Below are 17,538 nucleotides of genomic sequence, written 5' to 3'. Positions count from 1 at the left end.
ACAACAAGCAACATCTCTACAAGAGCCTAACACCTTTGGCTTCTTGAGTTCCTGCTGAGAGGGGTTGAAAGTGAAAGCATAACTTTCTTTGAAGACAAAAGAAAAGACTTCTGTGAGTTGGTATGGAAAGGTGTTAAAAGCAGCTTAAAAATATATATCCCTAATCCAAAAGAAACACCCTATTATAAGCAAGGAGCCAAAGATGCAGTTATACCCAGCAAGAATTAAGACAAACTGAAAAAAAAATACATCCTCTGCTTTGAACATGGCCTACTGGCTAAAACAAAGTTCACTTCTTAGCAACAACAAAAAAACTTACTTAGTATTCCAGAACACACACCTTCTGAAAAGCCTCTGATTTCAGTCTTTGGCATAGAAACCTGGAGTAAATGGCTGTGGGAAGAACAGAACCAAAACTAGGAAAAATTGCTTGCTGAGCTGTTACTATCAGGAAAGCCTATGTTGTTTTAAATAAATCTTTATCACACCATTCTCTAAAAACAAATGTGTTGTATATATTTATAGTCTCTATTTTTATTGAGAGGATGTGAAAAGCAGGGAGAAAGTGAGAATGGATGAATATGTCAATTTCTCCTTCAAAGCAGCTCCTGCGAAATGCCTTGTTCCATCTCTGGCAGTGTGCTCCCTCTCCACACCCTACCTGCGTTATTATGATCTGGAGGAACCCATGGAAAGCCAAAAAAAGGAATCAAGCATTTCTTCCTCCCTCTTCAAGACTTGGCATTGCAAAATTTAACAAAAACGTCTCCACAACTCAATGAAACTCATTCATAAAACAATCATAATGATGGTGTATCTTATTTACTAATTCAAGTAATGAATCCATAAGTCCAAGAGGCATTCAAGTCCACCTGCTTCCCTTACGCCATCCAAAGGAGAAGAATTGATAAAGAGAACATTTTAAACATATCAAGCTGATGCCACTTCAAATTCACCTTTTAGGTTAAAGACAACATGATTAATTTATATTAATTTTACAAATCAGATATAATCTCCCAAATAAAGTTATCAAGCTCACAATATTCATAAAACTCATGTTCACTGTAGAAACCAGTCAAGAACCTATTATATAAGAATCAGGATCTACTAAACCAGAATTAGAATAGGGTTCTATTCACAAGACCCATGAAGGATACAGGCAGAAATGTTAGCTAATATTATTTATTTATCGTTATTGTTTACTTGTCTCCTCCCTTTAGATGGCAAGCTCCATGCGAGCAGAAACTTTGATCATGTGTCCACCACTGTATTTTCAGCCTAGAAAAAGATTTGGTACAGAGTAGATTGCGCAGTAACTATTTATTAAACTGATAAATGAATTTAGCATAACGATGTGAACCATCTATGAATGAAGTAGATAGACGTAGTCTCTTGGGAAAGGGATGGGGTGGAAAACACCACTAAATGTCTACCCCCAGTGCTCAGCTCAGAGACTCAGGCTTGGAACTCCAGATTGTCATGTCAAAACTTGCACTGCAGACACAATCTAGCAAAAGTCAAGAATAGTTCTTTGGTGAATATTAAAAATCATCATAGAGTAGGTTGAAACTGGATGCACTACGTCTACTGACAGAAGAAACAATTGGGGCATTCTTTAAGGCTGCACATTGGGAAAATTCAAGAGCTGAAGCAATCTGGATCATAAAGAATATGGCTTGGTTTAACTAGACAGTGGCAATCTTCTAGTGATTCACTCACTTCATTTCGGTGTTATTTACCGAAAAGAATGCACTGTATTAGATTACAGAAGCTGGAGTTGTCATGAAAGCGTATGCAGAGAGTGTCACAAAGACAATTTGCATTATTAACCCAATATACTATCATGCTGGGAAAAAGTCCCTTTTTTTCCCTAGAAGTGGCCAGAACAGTGAGAGTTGAGATATTTTTAAATAAGTGGAATTATTTTTTGCTATACAGTTTATTAACAATCTTACCTGGAATAGTTAACTGAATATCTTCCTGCTTTTCCCTAATCTGGCCTCCTTACTTTAGTTTCCTGGTCATTACAAAAAACATTCACTACACTGAGTATTTCTCGTTGCAGAAATGATACAATTTATTAGAAACACTAGTAGAAAGGTACTTATTCAGATAAAATGAATTAACCTCTAATTGACCCACTACTTTTTTTACCTTAACATTGCTGTCTACCTTGGGTGAAAACGTGTTCTTTTGGCTGGTTAAAGTATATGAGAGGATGGTTTAATGGTAAATATTTCTATTCTCCATCATTTCATTAGATGAGATTATGTCTTAAATGAAAAGTACAGTGTTTAGCATCTTAAATATGTGCTTAATTGTAAGTCAGTCCTAAAACTCATGAAGAGCATGCACTCAAGGGGTAGGCAGACCATTACTAGTTTTATAGCCCTGTCAAGTCACTTTACCTCTCTGAACCTCAGTTATACAATAACTGCGGATAGACAGGGGAGAATCATGCCTGTCTAACAAGGTAGATGTAAGGATTTAATGAATTTATGCATAAAAAGCACTTAGTTGTTTATCATGAGCCTCCAAGGAAAATAAAAATCTCCCAGCTCCTGAACTTTAGGAAGAAAGAGATTAGAAGCATGAGTCTGCTCAGATTCCAGGATAATCACGACTCATTTGCTTCCCAGCTGGACTAGAGAGTGAATTTACATGACTGTTTAGTTAGTAGTTGAGTGCAAAGGATTTGGTCTCTCTCCCTACAGTAAATATGCTAATGAATGTAAAAGTGCTCAATAAATGTTAGTTGGTATTACTTTTACCGTTGTTATGACTAGTCCAAGGAAACATGCTATGCAGAAAGGAGAAAGTGGGGAAGCAAAGTGTTTTTTTCCATTTTTGATCATGGCCTATTGAAGCTAGCATTCATAAACACTTTGTATAATTTTTTATACTTTCTTCATTCCTCCTTTGACCTCTGAACTCAGTTTTTCTAAAGGCTACTGGTTTGTTTTTCACATGTCACTGCCAGACTTTTCCAAACCATCTCAAACCGGCTATCAGAGTTTCCCAGGATTCCTGATCTCCCTGATTGGGCATCAGTTTGCATACATCACAAGTATCCTTAACTCCCAGCTCTGAAAGGCCTTGAAGACACTAGACCCACATGATTGCCTGGGGTGGGGTGGGAGGTAGATGTGATTACTGGTGTGGGAATCTTGGCATTAGAATGAGTAAATGACCCCTGCCCTAGTGACACTAGTTCCAGGAAGTGGGCTGCAATGTCAGATTGGAAACTTGATTTCTCAAGGCACATTTCCAGACTCCAGCTGCTCCATGTTTGGCTTCAGTAAGAAAGAATAACACTGGCAACAGCTGCTGTTTCTTGAGTGGATATCAGCAGTCAGAGTTTAAACAATCTCTTGTTTAAACAGTAGGAAACTGCACAACTGAGCTAGACTTCCCAAGAGTCAAGGCTAGGTACAGAGGAAATTATCAAAGTGTGCAAAGAAATGTCAGGTAAGAAGGAGGATGAATAACCTGTTTGAAGTCTTAAGAAGTGGCCTCAAACTACTGTGTTCCTTGGGGCCTTAGAATTGCCTCATAGGTGCCTTAGGGACTGCCTGGGGCTGTGCGTGTGTGTGCGCGCGCGTGCGTGTGTCACAGGCGCTCCCCTACCCCCAGAGGGAGGGGAGGGAAGGAAGCTGAGAGCTTCCAATCCCTACTCCAGTTTGACTGGGGGTGGTGGTGCAGCCTTCAAGGGCCACAGTGGGTGATGTGAAGGAGGGCCAAGCTGAGGCATGACCCCTTGCAGAGATTCGAGGAGTCCACAGGGATTTTTTAAACAGAAAGAAAAAAAGAAAAGAAAAGCAGAATACCACTTTCAAACCGAGAGTCAATTTTTGATTGCTTTGAGAAAAAACAACTGAAAACAAAACCAAATGTTTTCCCAAATAATGCTCCCCCATTGATCACTTGAGCAAAACCTCAGGCTTACCTTGACATATTGAACAAGACGCTCTTTTATGTTCACTTTGTAGGTCTCTAAACCCAGCTCCTTAGACAACCGTAAGATTCTGTTCTGGGTGGGTCCCACATAAGCCCCACCAACATCTACGTAATTCACATGTTCGTTCTGTAGAAAGAGAAAAAGTGGCCAGAAGATTTTAGTTAAAACTTGAAAAAAGAGTTTCTATGTCTTATTAAAAAAAAAACCATTTATTTTTTACAACTTAAATGTGACTTACATCTCTCTTATAAAATGCAACTGAAAATAGCAATCCTTTCTTCTCCACTCATTAACCGGGCACAACCCTGTACGACACTCATCGCTAAGCAATCCCATTTGTATAGTCACTGCTGAGGCCAATTCAGCAATAATATGCATAAAGAGTAAAGAACATTGTAGTAAATCTTGCTGATCTAGATCCTTTTCAAAGCATTTAGGTTATTATCTATGCTCTTCTTTGAGGTTGTGCTGGAGGAGCCACCCAGAGATTTATTAGGCCTAATTCTCTGATTTCCAACAGATGAAAACTTAAATCAGCCCACACTGATGGGCTCTTGATCCTATTTTAAAACATTTGCAGGGAAGAATGCATCATAGGAAAAGAGAACAAAAAGGTATAAAAAGATTCATGTACCCAACAAAATTATTTTTTAATATGTAAATTTTCTTTCATAAACTGAGATTTACTTTCCCCCTCTTAAATGCTGTTCTACATTTTTCCCAGCTTTTTTATTAACATGTTTCCCAATGATTAAATCAATAAACTGAATATTGGTGAGTTATAACTCTTCCATGTGTTTGTACTAACTTCTCATGGGTCTGTTTCTATTTTGTCATTTATACCAGTTCTCATTCATGTTGCCTTTCTCCTTGTTTGCCTGATTATTTTTTATTACGTACCACTTATTGAATTTGAAAACATGTAGAAATAATTTGAATCCTGATATCTTTCTCAGAGAAGATTTATGTCTGCTTCTGCCCAGTACCTGGGGATGCTAACAATACTAGATAACTGTATTGCATTTTCTGTGCCTGACATGATTTGAAGCTGGGCTGAAATGCACACAGGGCCTAGTCCTCTTGCAGTTCACCCTTAAGTTCTAAGATGCAGTCCAACCCAAAGCACAAGGGGTTTGCCAACACCTCCCTCCATACACACACACACTTTGTGGGCTCTGGACTTGACCTTCAGTTGCTCTGTCTTTGTAAGACTTTGTGTGTGTGTGTGTGTATGTGTGAGGAAGACTGGCTCTGAGCTAACATATATTGCCAATCCTCCTCTTTTTGCTGAGGAAGATTAGCCCTGAGCTAACATCTGTGCCCATTTTCCCCTATTTTATATGTGGGACGCCGCCACAGCATGGCCTGACGAGCGGTGCATAGTTCCGTGCCCGGGATCTGAACCCACGAACCCCGGGCCGCCAAAGCAGAGTGCACAAACTTAACCACTACGCCATCAGGCATGTAAGACTTTGAAAGTACTACTCAGTCCCTCACTTGCTTCTTCAGTGGTCAGCAAACTCTCACCCACCCCCCACCCCCCACCCCCAGGGGAAAAGTAGGTCAATCTTTTCCGGATGTTGGCCTAGTGATTCTTCACTACTTTGTTAGCTCTTTGATGCTTTGAAGATTTGTGTGTGTGTGTACATGTACAGTGCAATTTGTCTAATCTCTTTGTATTTAGTAGGAGGGTTGGGACAATTTATCTAATCTGTTGTTTACAAAAAATTGATTGTCTAGTATTATTCAACTTTGCCTTCCTGGGGTAACCCAATCTGATATTATCTTTCTATTGCAGGATATGCTTTGCTAACATTTTGTTTAGGATTTTTGTATCTATGTTCATAAGTGAGATTGAGATCTGCCTGTGATTCTCCTTTCTTCTATAGCCCTTATCTGTCTTTTGCATTAGCGCTTGTCTGTCATTGCTAATCTCATGAGTTAGTGATCATACTTTCTTCTATTCTCTACAAGCGTTCATATATAAATAGAATGATCTATTCTTTGAACATTAGGTAGAACACACCTGAAGAGCTATCTAGGCTTGGTGTTTTCATTGTGGGAAAATCTTAAACTACAGATTCAATTTACTTTGAAGCTAAAGCACTACTCATATTTTCTATTTCTTCTTAAATCAGTGTTAATTTTGATAAATTATATTTTTCTCATAATATATACATTTCTTATATGTTTCAAAACTATTGATTTAAAGTTCATGACATCCTCTTTTCATTCATTTATTCTTTACTACATCAGTAGTTATAACTTCATTTTCATCTCTTTTATTGTTTATTTGGGATGTCTCTTTTTTCTTTTTCTTGAAAAATCTGATCAGACAGTTGTCTGTTTTTAATGTCTCTTCAAAGAATCAACCTTTGTTTCATTGATCCTCTTTATTGAGTATTTATTTTTTGTATTATTGATTTATGCTCTTTTTTCCCCTCTCTTTTGGATTTATTACACTCTTAATTTTCTAACTCTCTGCATGCTTATTAGCTTATTCATATTCAGCCTTTTTTTCTTTTGTAATAGAAGAATTTAGGCTATAAATCCTCCTCTAAATATTGTTTTAGCTACATCCACAACTTTATTTTAGTATTTCCATTATTGTGCAGTTGTAAGTATTTTCAAATTTCCATTAAAATTTCTCTCTAAATCCATGTTTCTAAAAGTTTTGCTGTGTTTTAATGTCCACAGCTGGAATGTTTTTTAGTTATCTTTCTGTTATAACTGCATTGTGGTCAAAGAATGTGGTTTATATGATAATGATCCTTGAGGCTCATTTTATGATCTAGTACATGGTCAATTTTCAAATATTTTTAATTTCTGTTTGAAAAGAACATATACTCTATAAGAAGTTATATGCATGTTTTATACATGTCCATTAGAATAAGATTAATTGTGCTCAATCTTTTTTGTTTGCTTAATTTATTATTAACTTATAAAAGTATGTTAAAAATCCCCTAGTATGTTGGGCATTTATCTTTGATTCTTGTCAATTTTTGCTTTATATTTTGAGGCTATCTTATTCAGTGCATACAAGTTTAGAATTGTTCAACCTTCTGGGTCTTTTATCATTATATACTGACACTTATTTCAATGAAATATTCTTTCGTTTAAAGTTCATTTTTTCTGATATTAATATAGTTATAACAGCTTAGATTAGTACTTGTATATCTCCTTTTCTATCTTTCAGTTACAGTTTTCTTTATTCTGACATTTTTTTCCTCTTAATTGACAAGTTTGGCCCATTTATATTTATTATTATTTCTTTTAAAATGTCTAACTTACTTCTCATTTTATTATGGTTTTCCATTTTTCCCACTTTCATAGTTTTCCCTGATTTTTATCCTTCTTTTGGATTAAGGGTTTTCTTCTTTTTGTTTTCTTTTTAAGTTTTTTCTTCTACTTGTTTGGAAGTAGAAGTAGAACTTATAATTATATATTATATATACCGTCAGGCCTATTCTTTTAGACATTTTCCTAGCTAACACGCTACTTAATATAGTCTAAAGTTTATTAGTATATTATCTTTCTACTGAAAAATACAAAAAATCTTCATGCTTCAACTGTGATCACCCTTCTTCCCATATGTAAACTATAAAAGTACTTTGTTTCAGGTTTATTTGTCTCTCAACAAATTCAACATTATTTTGTTTTATTCTGTTGTTAATGTTGCTGAATTTTATTTAAATATTTATCAATAACTTTACTCACTGTCCTCTCTTGAATCTCAGATCTTTCATTTGTAATCATTTTCCTTCTTCTTGAAACACATCCTTTATAATTTCTTCCAATCTGAGTCCTAAACTTTATTTTTCTCAATCTGACAAAAAGATAGTTCTAGCAAGTAATGCATTCTGGTTAGTTTCTCTTTCTCTCTCTCTCAGAACAGTGAAGATATTATTTTCCTATCTTCTGGCATCTATTTTTGCTGTTGAAGAGTCACTCATAAGTCTAACCATTGATTTTTTCAGAGTATGTATGATTTGCTTTTGTTTCTAAAAAAATAATCGCTTTTGAGATCTCTTTTCTTTTGTATACTGCAGCTTCTCTGTGTCTGGCTGAGAATTTCTTTTCATTTATCATGCTTTGGACCTATTAGGTTTCCTAGTTTCTTCCAATAATGCTGGAAAATCCTCAGCCATCATTTTTTTATACCATTATACACTATCTTCCATGTTTTAGGTGCCCCCCACCCCGCAAAATATTTTTCAGTCTTTATCTCTGAACTACATTCTAGATAATTTCTTCAGATCTAGGTCACTCACTCACTTCAGCTGTGTCTATATTAGACATACCTTTTAATTCGTCCCTGAGTTTTTTCATTTTAATTAGTACATTTTCATTTTTAGAAATTATTTTTGCAAACTACTCGATCATTTTTTTTGGTTTCTTTTACCCTGCTCCTGACTCTAAGCATTTGTTTTCTTTAAAATATGCTAAACAGTAATTTCTTTTCTGTGTATAATCCAACTGTTATAAAATCTTTCTGGATCATTTTTTCTGCTTATTCTCTTTTGGTGCCTTGTTTCCTTGCATGTTTTGACATTTTTGACTGTGAGTTGCTCAGTTTCCTTGGAACTTTTTGTGTAAATTATTTGAGGCCTGGGTAGAAAGAATTTGATTCTACTTCTGCCAGCCACATTAAACTAAATATTCTGCCTAAGGTTTTTCAAATACCATATAGGTTGTGTAAATTTGGATGGAAACCATGAATGAAGGCAAGCTTTATTTTTCTCCCTTTCTGAATGGTAAGGTTTATTTCTCTTTCACTTTCACGCACAAGGTATAACACAAGGGATTCCAATTTGGAGTGCTTCCTATTAAAACTCCCTACCTTCAACAGGTTCTGGGTTTTATCCTCTGTTCCCTGAATGCCATACAGCCATCACAGTGGAACTTCAAAGTCTTCAGGGTTCAGTACGCATTCAAGGTGAAAGTCAAACTGTGAGCCCTTTTTCTTCCTAGGCTTCATGTTTTTATTTTGTTTTGGGGATTAATTTGTTTACTCAACAAATATACCTTGAGCTCCTACAAGGTGCCAAGTACTGTTCAAGGAGCTTCTGTTACATCAGTGAACAAAACGAAGATCCCTGCTCTCAAGGAGCTCACATTCAGTAGGAAGAGACAGAAAATGAACCACAAACATAATAAATAAGTATCTTAGAAGCTGATAATGACAATGAAAAAGAAAAAAAAAACTAGAGTAGGACAAGGCAGATTGAAACTGCAGAGGAGAGAAGAGAAGATTTCAGCTTCAAATACAAGGGACACGTAGGCCTCCTTGAAAAGGTGATTGTTGCATAAATACTTGAAGGAGGTAAGGCAGTTATCTATATGCATATTTGGGACAAGAGCATTCCTGGCGGAAGGAAGAGCCAATGAAAAAATTCTAAGGCAGAAATGTGCCTGGTGTGTTGAAGAAATAGGAAGCCAGTGTGGCCAGAACAGAGTGAGCAAGGAAAAGAGAATTGGAGATGAGGTTAGAGAAGTTACTGGGGGGAAGATCAGGGAAAGCCTCACAGGGCCTTGTAAGGACACTGGCTTTTACTCTGAGGGAGAAGGAGAGCCTTTGGAAGGTTTTGAGCAGAGAAGTGCCAAGATATGACTTAGGTTTGAAAGGTTCATTCTGGCTGCTGCACTAAAACTAGATTATACGTGGCAAGGGTAAAGGCAGAGAAACCAGTTAGAAGGCTATTGCAGTAATCTGCAGGATTACTAGAGATGATGGTGGCTCCCACCAAGTGGTAGCCACGGAAGTGGTGGGAAGTGTTGAATTCTGGATATATTTTGAAGGCAAAGCCAACAGAATTTCCTGACAGAATGAATGTAGGGCCTGATGGCGTTGAGCATGACTCCGAGTTTTTCAGAGTTCCCATCCTCTGATATGGGGAAGGCTGCGAGAATAGTGGTCTTGATGAAGAGGATCAGAAGTTCAGTTTGGATGTGTTAAATTTGAGATATCTGTTCAACCTCCAGGAGATCTGCAAATTTCTAACTTCCATATCAAGGCAGCACAGTATATTTTATCCAGCATTTTACTTATTTCAATGGGGAGAGTTAATCAGGCTTTCCATTCTGCCATAATACCAGAAACAAAGTGTTCCTTTGACTTCTTTAATCTGTTCCTCATATAATCTTTACATTCCCTTTTACTAACTATTGGTGCTGTCCTCCAAACCTTCTCTAGTCTCCAACATCCTTTCTAAGATATGAAAACAAAACTGGAGTCAGTACTCCAATAAATTTCCAGGCTTTAACAAAGACAGCAAGAGGACTCTTGGGAGTTTCCAAACATGATTTCTTCAGAACACTGACACTATCTTTAAAATAAAAATCCTAAGTGAAGTAGTAAAAAGTGTGAGGCATTTTACAGAATGTTTCTTTATAAAGTTGAAAGATTCTAAAGGAGGTGCCTCAGGTTCAGCATGAAGATACTAGAACTGTAATACCATATTCTGCTTTGTTGCACCTCAGTCTTTAGGGTCTTGATTTCCATCTCATTACTCAGCCTTTGAAAAGGTCACCAACATGCAACTATATTAGGAAACAAATACAACATCCCTGTGGTAGCCCCGCAGGCATTTCAACTTCATTAATTTGATCCTGAAGAATTATAGAGGAATCACACTAGGAAAAAATGGGAAGTTCTAAACTAATAGAAGATCTATCTAAACAGCTGCCAAGTAACAATACCAAATTTGACATTTTGGTACTTAAAGATCCAGAATAATTTTTATGACATCTCCATTCCAAATTATCCTAACTGACCACGCTATTAGAAGCAATTCTAACAATATTCATTTCAGTTTTTTATTAAATACCATTTCTGTCCTTGTTTCTTAAAGCCCTTTCTTCTCCTTCTATTCATTTGAAATCTTATAAATGTTAAGTCCTAGTTTCTAAGCATTTCAAGTTCTTTTCTCACATACTTATGGGAAGTTATAATACCTTGTTCAATAGACAGTATTTCCTATATGGTGCTGACATATATAAATAATGCAGCATGGAAAGCAGCCTGGGGCAATAACATAGATGAGGACAAGCATGTTGGAATTCTCATTTCCCTTATACAAAGAAATTTGTTCTTAAGTGAAAATCTGCAACATGACTGATGCTTCTGTTTAATAACCAAAAGGTTTTAGAGATAAGAAAAGTAGGGCTACGGAACAACTTAATAACTATCTCCAAAACGAAGGAATATTTTTCAGAAAATGACAAGAGAATCATATCCAATACGTCATACAGGCAGAATATGCAATCCTTCTTTTGCACTCCAACACAATGCCTACAATTACAATTCGAAGTTGGAAAGGAGCTTCTTTGACTACATAGAGATTGTATGTATCTCATTGCCCAGATGAGAAAACTGAGATGTAAAGTGCTAATAGGACTTACCCAAGATAAGACAGTGTGTCAGGCCAGCACAGGGGCCAGTATCCCAGTCTCCTCATGCCAAGACCAACAGCCTCCCAGTGGACTACATTTGAGGAAGTACTCAGAAATTCTCCAAATGCAATTAATCTGGATTTCCATTAATTTAAAGCAAGCAAGTGTGGGAGATCATGATTTGGCCACCATGAAATATGTCTCTTTACCTTGATTGTTTTCTCTGATGGACATTTGACCTCCCTACTAACTACCTAAAGAATTTAACATAGAAGACCTGTTCCAGGAAGGAGTTACTGTCATCTGATGGCTGTAATATAATGTAAAATAGATGTTACAATAGGAAAGGCACCAACGGGCCCCTCTTATCAAAAATTCTGTCTCTTCCTGACCACATTCTCTAGGTGGCCCTGCAGGGAGTTGCCAGACAAACATTTACATTTATAAGGGAAATCTCCATTTGTAAAGGTATCTCCCTCTCTGGGGGGAAGGGGGAATGGCCTCTCTAGAAACTTATCAGTATGGAGGATAAGGCCTTAAATCTACATACTCTTGATTACTATAATTCCTGTCTCTCTGGCCACATTCTCTATAGGTGGCCCTGCAAAGCATTGTCTGACAAACATTTACATTTCCCTCTTCATGTAAATTGTCTTCTTCTGGTCTGAAATCCCAAAACACCACCCACCCCCAACATCCTCCTTTGTCTTTAGGTGAAGATAGTATTTAAGACAAGAATCTCTGCCATTTTGTTGAGAAACTCAGTTTCCCTGGTTTCTCCCATGTATACATGTTATTAAACTTGGTATTATTAAATCCTGCTAACCTGTCTTTTAATTATTTGGCCATACAGAAGAACCTTAAGCAAAAAGGCGAAGGGGGATTCTCCCTCTTCCCCGACACAAGCAAACATACTCCATAGAGCAGCACTTCCACAGTATCCTCTAGGCATCTTGTCAAAATGCAGATTCAGTTTCAGCACGTCTGGGACAGGGCCTGAAATTCTGCATTTCTATCAAGCTCCTGGGTGATTCCAAGGCTGCTGGTCCACAGGACACTTTGAGTAGCAAGGCTGTAGAATACTTTTAGAGCTGAGCAAAGTGAAAATAGGCCTACGATCCATCCCTGTATATCTAAAATGGTAGAAAGTGAATGACAGAAGGGGAGCATGGTATGGTGTGACTGAAAGAGCTGGTATAATATCCTAGTTCAGATGCTGTTGGTTGGCTATTCAATATCCATTCATATTCCCTTTCCCATACCTACTTCTATTATGCAGCCTGGCAATGCTAAATACTTGCTTCCTCAGGCTCCCTCTCAGCTAAGGGTAGCTATGTGCCCCAACTCTGGTCAATGAGACTAAAGCAAATGTCTGCTAGGGTCTTCTAGTAAAAGAAAAGCTTTGCTAAGACTTGGGCCACCTCTCCATGCTCTTTCCTGCCTTGAATAAGAGGACTTGATGCTTAAAGTTGCAGCAGTTATCTGGTTACCACTAGGCAATAAGCCAACACACAAAGAATGGCTGAGCAGCAAGACAGAAAGAGCGTAAAGCCTTGATAACAAAGCTGAACCCTTGCACCAGCCTGGACTACCTACCAACAGACTTCTTCCTATATAAAATAATTGAATGTTTGTATTGCTTAAGCCATTGTTATTATCACTGCATAAGCCATTCCAAATCTGACACATCTTCTAATTAGATAGATGCTTCCTCTCCTTCCAGTCACTTCAACAGTCTGGTTTTGTCCTTACTGCCAATCGTCAGCCTTTAACACTCTATCTGTGTGCTCTAGCAAAGGGTTTCTTAATGGCCTTCTTTCTAACTGCCAAACACAAGGGCCTCTTTTCAGCCTTCATCCTATGTCAAATGCCCATGGCATTTGACTCTGTTTACCATTCCTTCCACTTTCCTCTCCTGATTCGCATGGCAGTCCTCTAGTCTGGTCCTCCTTCTCTGCCTCTACTGCCTCTCTCCGGCTCCTCTGCCTCTGCCCCCTCTTAAATCTGCATGCTCCCCAAACTTCCATCTTTGGCCCTATTTCCTTCCCACCTTACACTGTCTCCTTGTGTACTTTCATCAGGTCCCACACATTCAACCACCTGCAACCATTTCCTTGAACAGTAGTAAACAACAAGTGTGCCTTTTTCCAGAATGGTGATGTAAGCTCAAGTATAAAAAGGCAGTGATGTAGCAAGAACTGGGCTTCCTTCTAATGTCTAGCCGACTCTATCTGAGCAAGGAGTGTCTCTGGCAGCAGCACACCTCTTAGGGAATGGGCACCATGGAAAAAGTTGCACAGAAATATGCTACATTTACTTCTGCTTACTATAGCCACATTTCTTTTAAGTTGTGTACCCTTGGATAAATAAACAAGGAACCTATACTGTGTGTGTGTGTGTGTGTGTGTGTGTGTGTGTGTGTGCGCGCGCGTGCGTGTTGTGGGTGTATGGTCACTTCAAGTCCAGCCAAACCATAACTCCACCTGAGACACTACATACTCTATTTAGGTCTCTAGTATGGAAATTATGACACTGTACTGAAGTTATTTGTTCATGTTTGTTTTCTTCACTAGAATATAAGCTACTGAAGGAGAGAGGCTGTCATTTTTCGATGAGTGCTTGTTGAAAAGAACAGACACTTATTTGATGGAGTAGTTTAGGGCTATGGACGACAAATGTCTTAACTGCATGAACTCTGCTGATCTCCTCTAGCTCTGCGACTTCCAATGACCCCCTCCTAGTTTGTGTGAGATATTTTATGTAAGTATTAGAATCACTTACTCTCACAGTGTATGTTCTTCCTCCAACTCTGTCTCGGGCTTCCAAAACCAAAACATTAACTTCATGTTCAGCTAAGAGTTTGGCGGCAGATAATCCTAAAAGGAAAAAAAGGAAAATAAAATCGAGGGACATATTAACATCTAAACGTGAAACATCCAAGATTTAACCAGGTCTACACATAAAATGAATGCAGGGCATCACGCATAATCTATTGATTTTGCTGTCTTTCTAATAAATTCTGACCACACTGTGATTAATTAAGCCACCAATTTTATAATCTATTCTATATTACATTATATATCATAATTGTATTATCTATCATAAGGTTGGTTGGCAAAATGCAATAACTTTTAAAATATCTATTTTGTTTTATGGTGATAATGAGATCATATTTAAGAGCATTTGTTGAACTCCTAAATCAACCCTTATTGTGCTCCTCTTCCAGAAATCCTGATTATATAAACAGAAGAGTATGTTTTCCTGGAAACTTCCCCTGGCTACACCAGCCCTCCATATATCTGTGCTTTTCTCAACTTAAAAATCCCCTATAATCACCTCTTATAATTTATATCTGGATTACTTGCTTCCTAGATCTTGTTTTCCCCACTAGACTCAAAATTACCAAAGGTAGGAATCATGTTTCATACTTTATTCATTGGCTCAAAGCTGAGAACAGATTTTCACCTGTAAATCAAAACTTTCATAAAAGATAGATTTAAAACCGAGTAGTAATACCAGAAAAGTAGAGAAAATGTGGATTAACATTATATCAAGGGTGCATGCTATCAACATGACTTATCGCTGATGTTAATCTTGATCACCTGGCTGAGGTAGTGTTTGTCAAGTTTCTCCACTGTAAACCTACTCTTTTTCCCCCTTTCCATGCTGTACTTTTTGGAAGGAAGTCTATACACAGCCTACACTTAAGGAGTAGGGAGATGTGTCCTACTTCCTTGAGAGTGGAGTATCGACATAAATTATTTGGAATTCTCCTGCACAGGAGATTTGTCTCTTCTCTCCCATTTATTTATTTATTCAATCATTTACTTATATCAATATGGACTCATAGATAGTTGTTTTATACTTTGGGTTATAATCCAATCCTACGTTATTTATTTTGTTGCTTTCAGTTGGCTCCTGTGTCCCTTTGACATGCCCCCATCATTTTGTGTGTGTGTGTGTGTGTGTGTGTGTGTGTGTTTGAGCACTTCCTTACTTTCTGGTGTTACAAGATGTTCCAGTCTCATCTTGTCTTCTCTTCCCAGCCCTAGAATCAGCCATATCTCCAATGAGCCTTGGTTGCTTTTATCCGAGACCGGTATTAGGAAGCAAGATCTGGGCTCTAGGCGTGCCTCTTGCTACTGGGGTGTTATTGCTTCTAAGACCTCTCAGCTCACAGAGTAAGAAAATATATGTGTGTACACACTTATTTTTAAATCTACATTTTTTTGTACTTCAAATGTTATCTTATACCTACTTATCTTTATACTCCTATTACCAAAAATATGAAGCAGACTACAAATATAAACATATTTCAAGAAGAAAAAATATCAGTTAGAATATTAGGGTGAAAGAAAAATAAGAATGACACCAGGGATAAGATTAATAAAATGATACAAATAATACCTAAATATGTATACAAGTGGTTGAGGAGAGGAACCATTCTAAGTGATTTTAAAACCCAGTAATTTGATAGTTCATTTCCAATGATATATATCCCAAAGACAAAAAAGAGCTGTAAACATTTTGTTCAGTAATCATTTCGTTGGTGCTAGTATTAGTTTTGTTATTTTGAGGCTATTATGTATGTAGTGTGGGATTAAGCAAGTGAGTGATCAGGCTGGTGGTCACTGAGAACCAGAATTTGGGGCATGGTGATAAGAAAATTCAGATGTAAGAACAATGAGATTAAGCAAAAATCTTGTAGTCCTAAATATGAATTGGAATTATCGATAGAATCTCTGGATATAGTCTATCTTAAAAAATACATATTTCTTAGTCCTGTCCAATGAAAAGGCCTAAAAATAATAACCTACCTAGTAGCAATGAACACTCCCAACACCCAGATTGTGGTTTCAAAACAATCAATTCCCCCTAAAATGAACCATGGCTCATGACCTATTCCAGATCTGGGGCAGGAAATGTACAAGATGGGTTTGGACCAGCAAGTCATACCAGAAAGCAAGGAGGCTATCAAAGACTACTAGGATTGTGACAAAAAGGCTCAGGAACCTACCTATATAAACTCCCACTGGCCAAAATGGAACAATTGGATTACCAAAAATAACAAGTGCAATGGCTTAAATCCATGATTTCATGATAATACTAAATAAACAAATAAAAACTCCCATTTCTCACCTTTGGAGAATGCTAAGGAACCAACTTATCATTTTGAAAAATGATAAAAGAAAGAAAAGAATCTGGCATTCATCTTACCTTTCCTATTTGCACTAAACCTCAAAGCAACCAAATAGCTAACAAAGGGAGGTTTCACTATATAAAAGTATGCTAGCTAATAAGTGAAGACAGGAATAATTAGAATATCAGCATTTTGCAAGCCCTAATGAATTAATGGATCTAGTGTAATAATTGTCAACAGCTGCTAACATTACACACAAAAAAGCGAGATAACCAGACATTATCTGCTTCCTGACGCAAGCAAGCACACACCACCACCTATGAAGAGCTGAAGGAAGGAAGGGAGGGACGGGAGGAAGGGAAGGAGCAAACAAGCTAAATTCTAATGTGATTAAGCCTCTAGATCTGATACTTAGATACTCTGAGGAACATGTTAAATAATACCACTGGGATGCAAGCAACAAAATCCAGATTGTGGGAAATTATACAAGACTGCCTTGGTTCATTTTTTTCAACAACTTGCCTACTCCTGCTCTCTCTCCGCTTCACAAGCATTTCCTACAATAAATCTCTTACATGGCTAGTTCTGTCTTGATGTCTGCTCTCAGAGGACACAGCCTGATGCAGTATTTTGTTCATATACAGAATGGCATGGAATATACATAGCCAGAACCAAGGATGTGTTTAGGTCTGTAAGATCTAAAATGCAGGGAAGCTAAATCATAATATCCAGCACTGTTATCTGCTGATGTTTGTACGTACTTTCGACCCCTTCAAGTACAGTGTACCCTTACATTGCTGACATCCATCAAAGACTTAGGTATGCAACGAATCTTTGGAATCTGCTCACAAAGAAAGGCATCCCATGACGATTTAAATAAATTCAAGCCAATATCTGCAAACCTTGGTGCAGTGTGTTTTCTGGGACACAGCCAAGGCTTCTTACGCTGACCGTTGTAAAAAAAAACAAGGAAGGTGTGATGAAAAACATTTATGCATAAATCTTTGTTCTTATGTCTATTTCTTTAGAATTAAGTCCTAGAAGGGAA

The 17,538-nt window shown here is 37.4% G+C and overlaps 1 protein-coding gene across 1 annotated transcript in view; it reads right to left on the bottom strand.

Moving 5' to 3' along the window:
• LOC131400887 (amine oxidase [flavin-containing] A) overlaps window positions 1-17,538 on the bottom strand; it is a 63,742-nt gene that overhangs the window by 32,271 nt on the left and 13,933 nt on the right. The window contains exons 2-3 of the mRNA XM_058535682.1: window positions 14,132-14,226; window positions 3,947-4,084 (exon numbers count right to left, since the gene is read on the bottom strand). Coding sequence (XP_058391665.1) covers window positions 3,947-4,084; window positions 14,132-14,226 — 233 coding nt within the window. The remainder of the gene's footprint in view (window positions 1-3,946; window positions 4,085-14,131; window positions 14,227-17,538) is intronic.

Source organism: Diceros bicornis, chromosome X (assembly GCF_020826845.1).
Source record: "Diceros bicornis minor isolate mBicDic1 chromosome X, mDicBic1.mat.cur, whole genome shotgun sequence".
Classification (NCBI taxonomy): Eukaryota; Metazoa; Chordata; class Mammalia; order Perissodactyla; family Rhinocerotidae; genus Diceros; species Diceros bicornis.
This window is presented reverse-complemented; position numbering and strand designations above follow the sequence as displayed.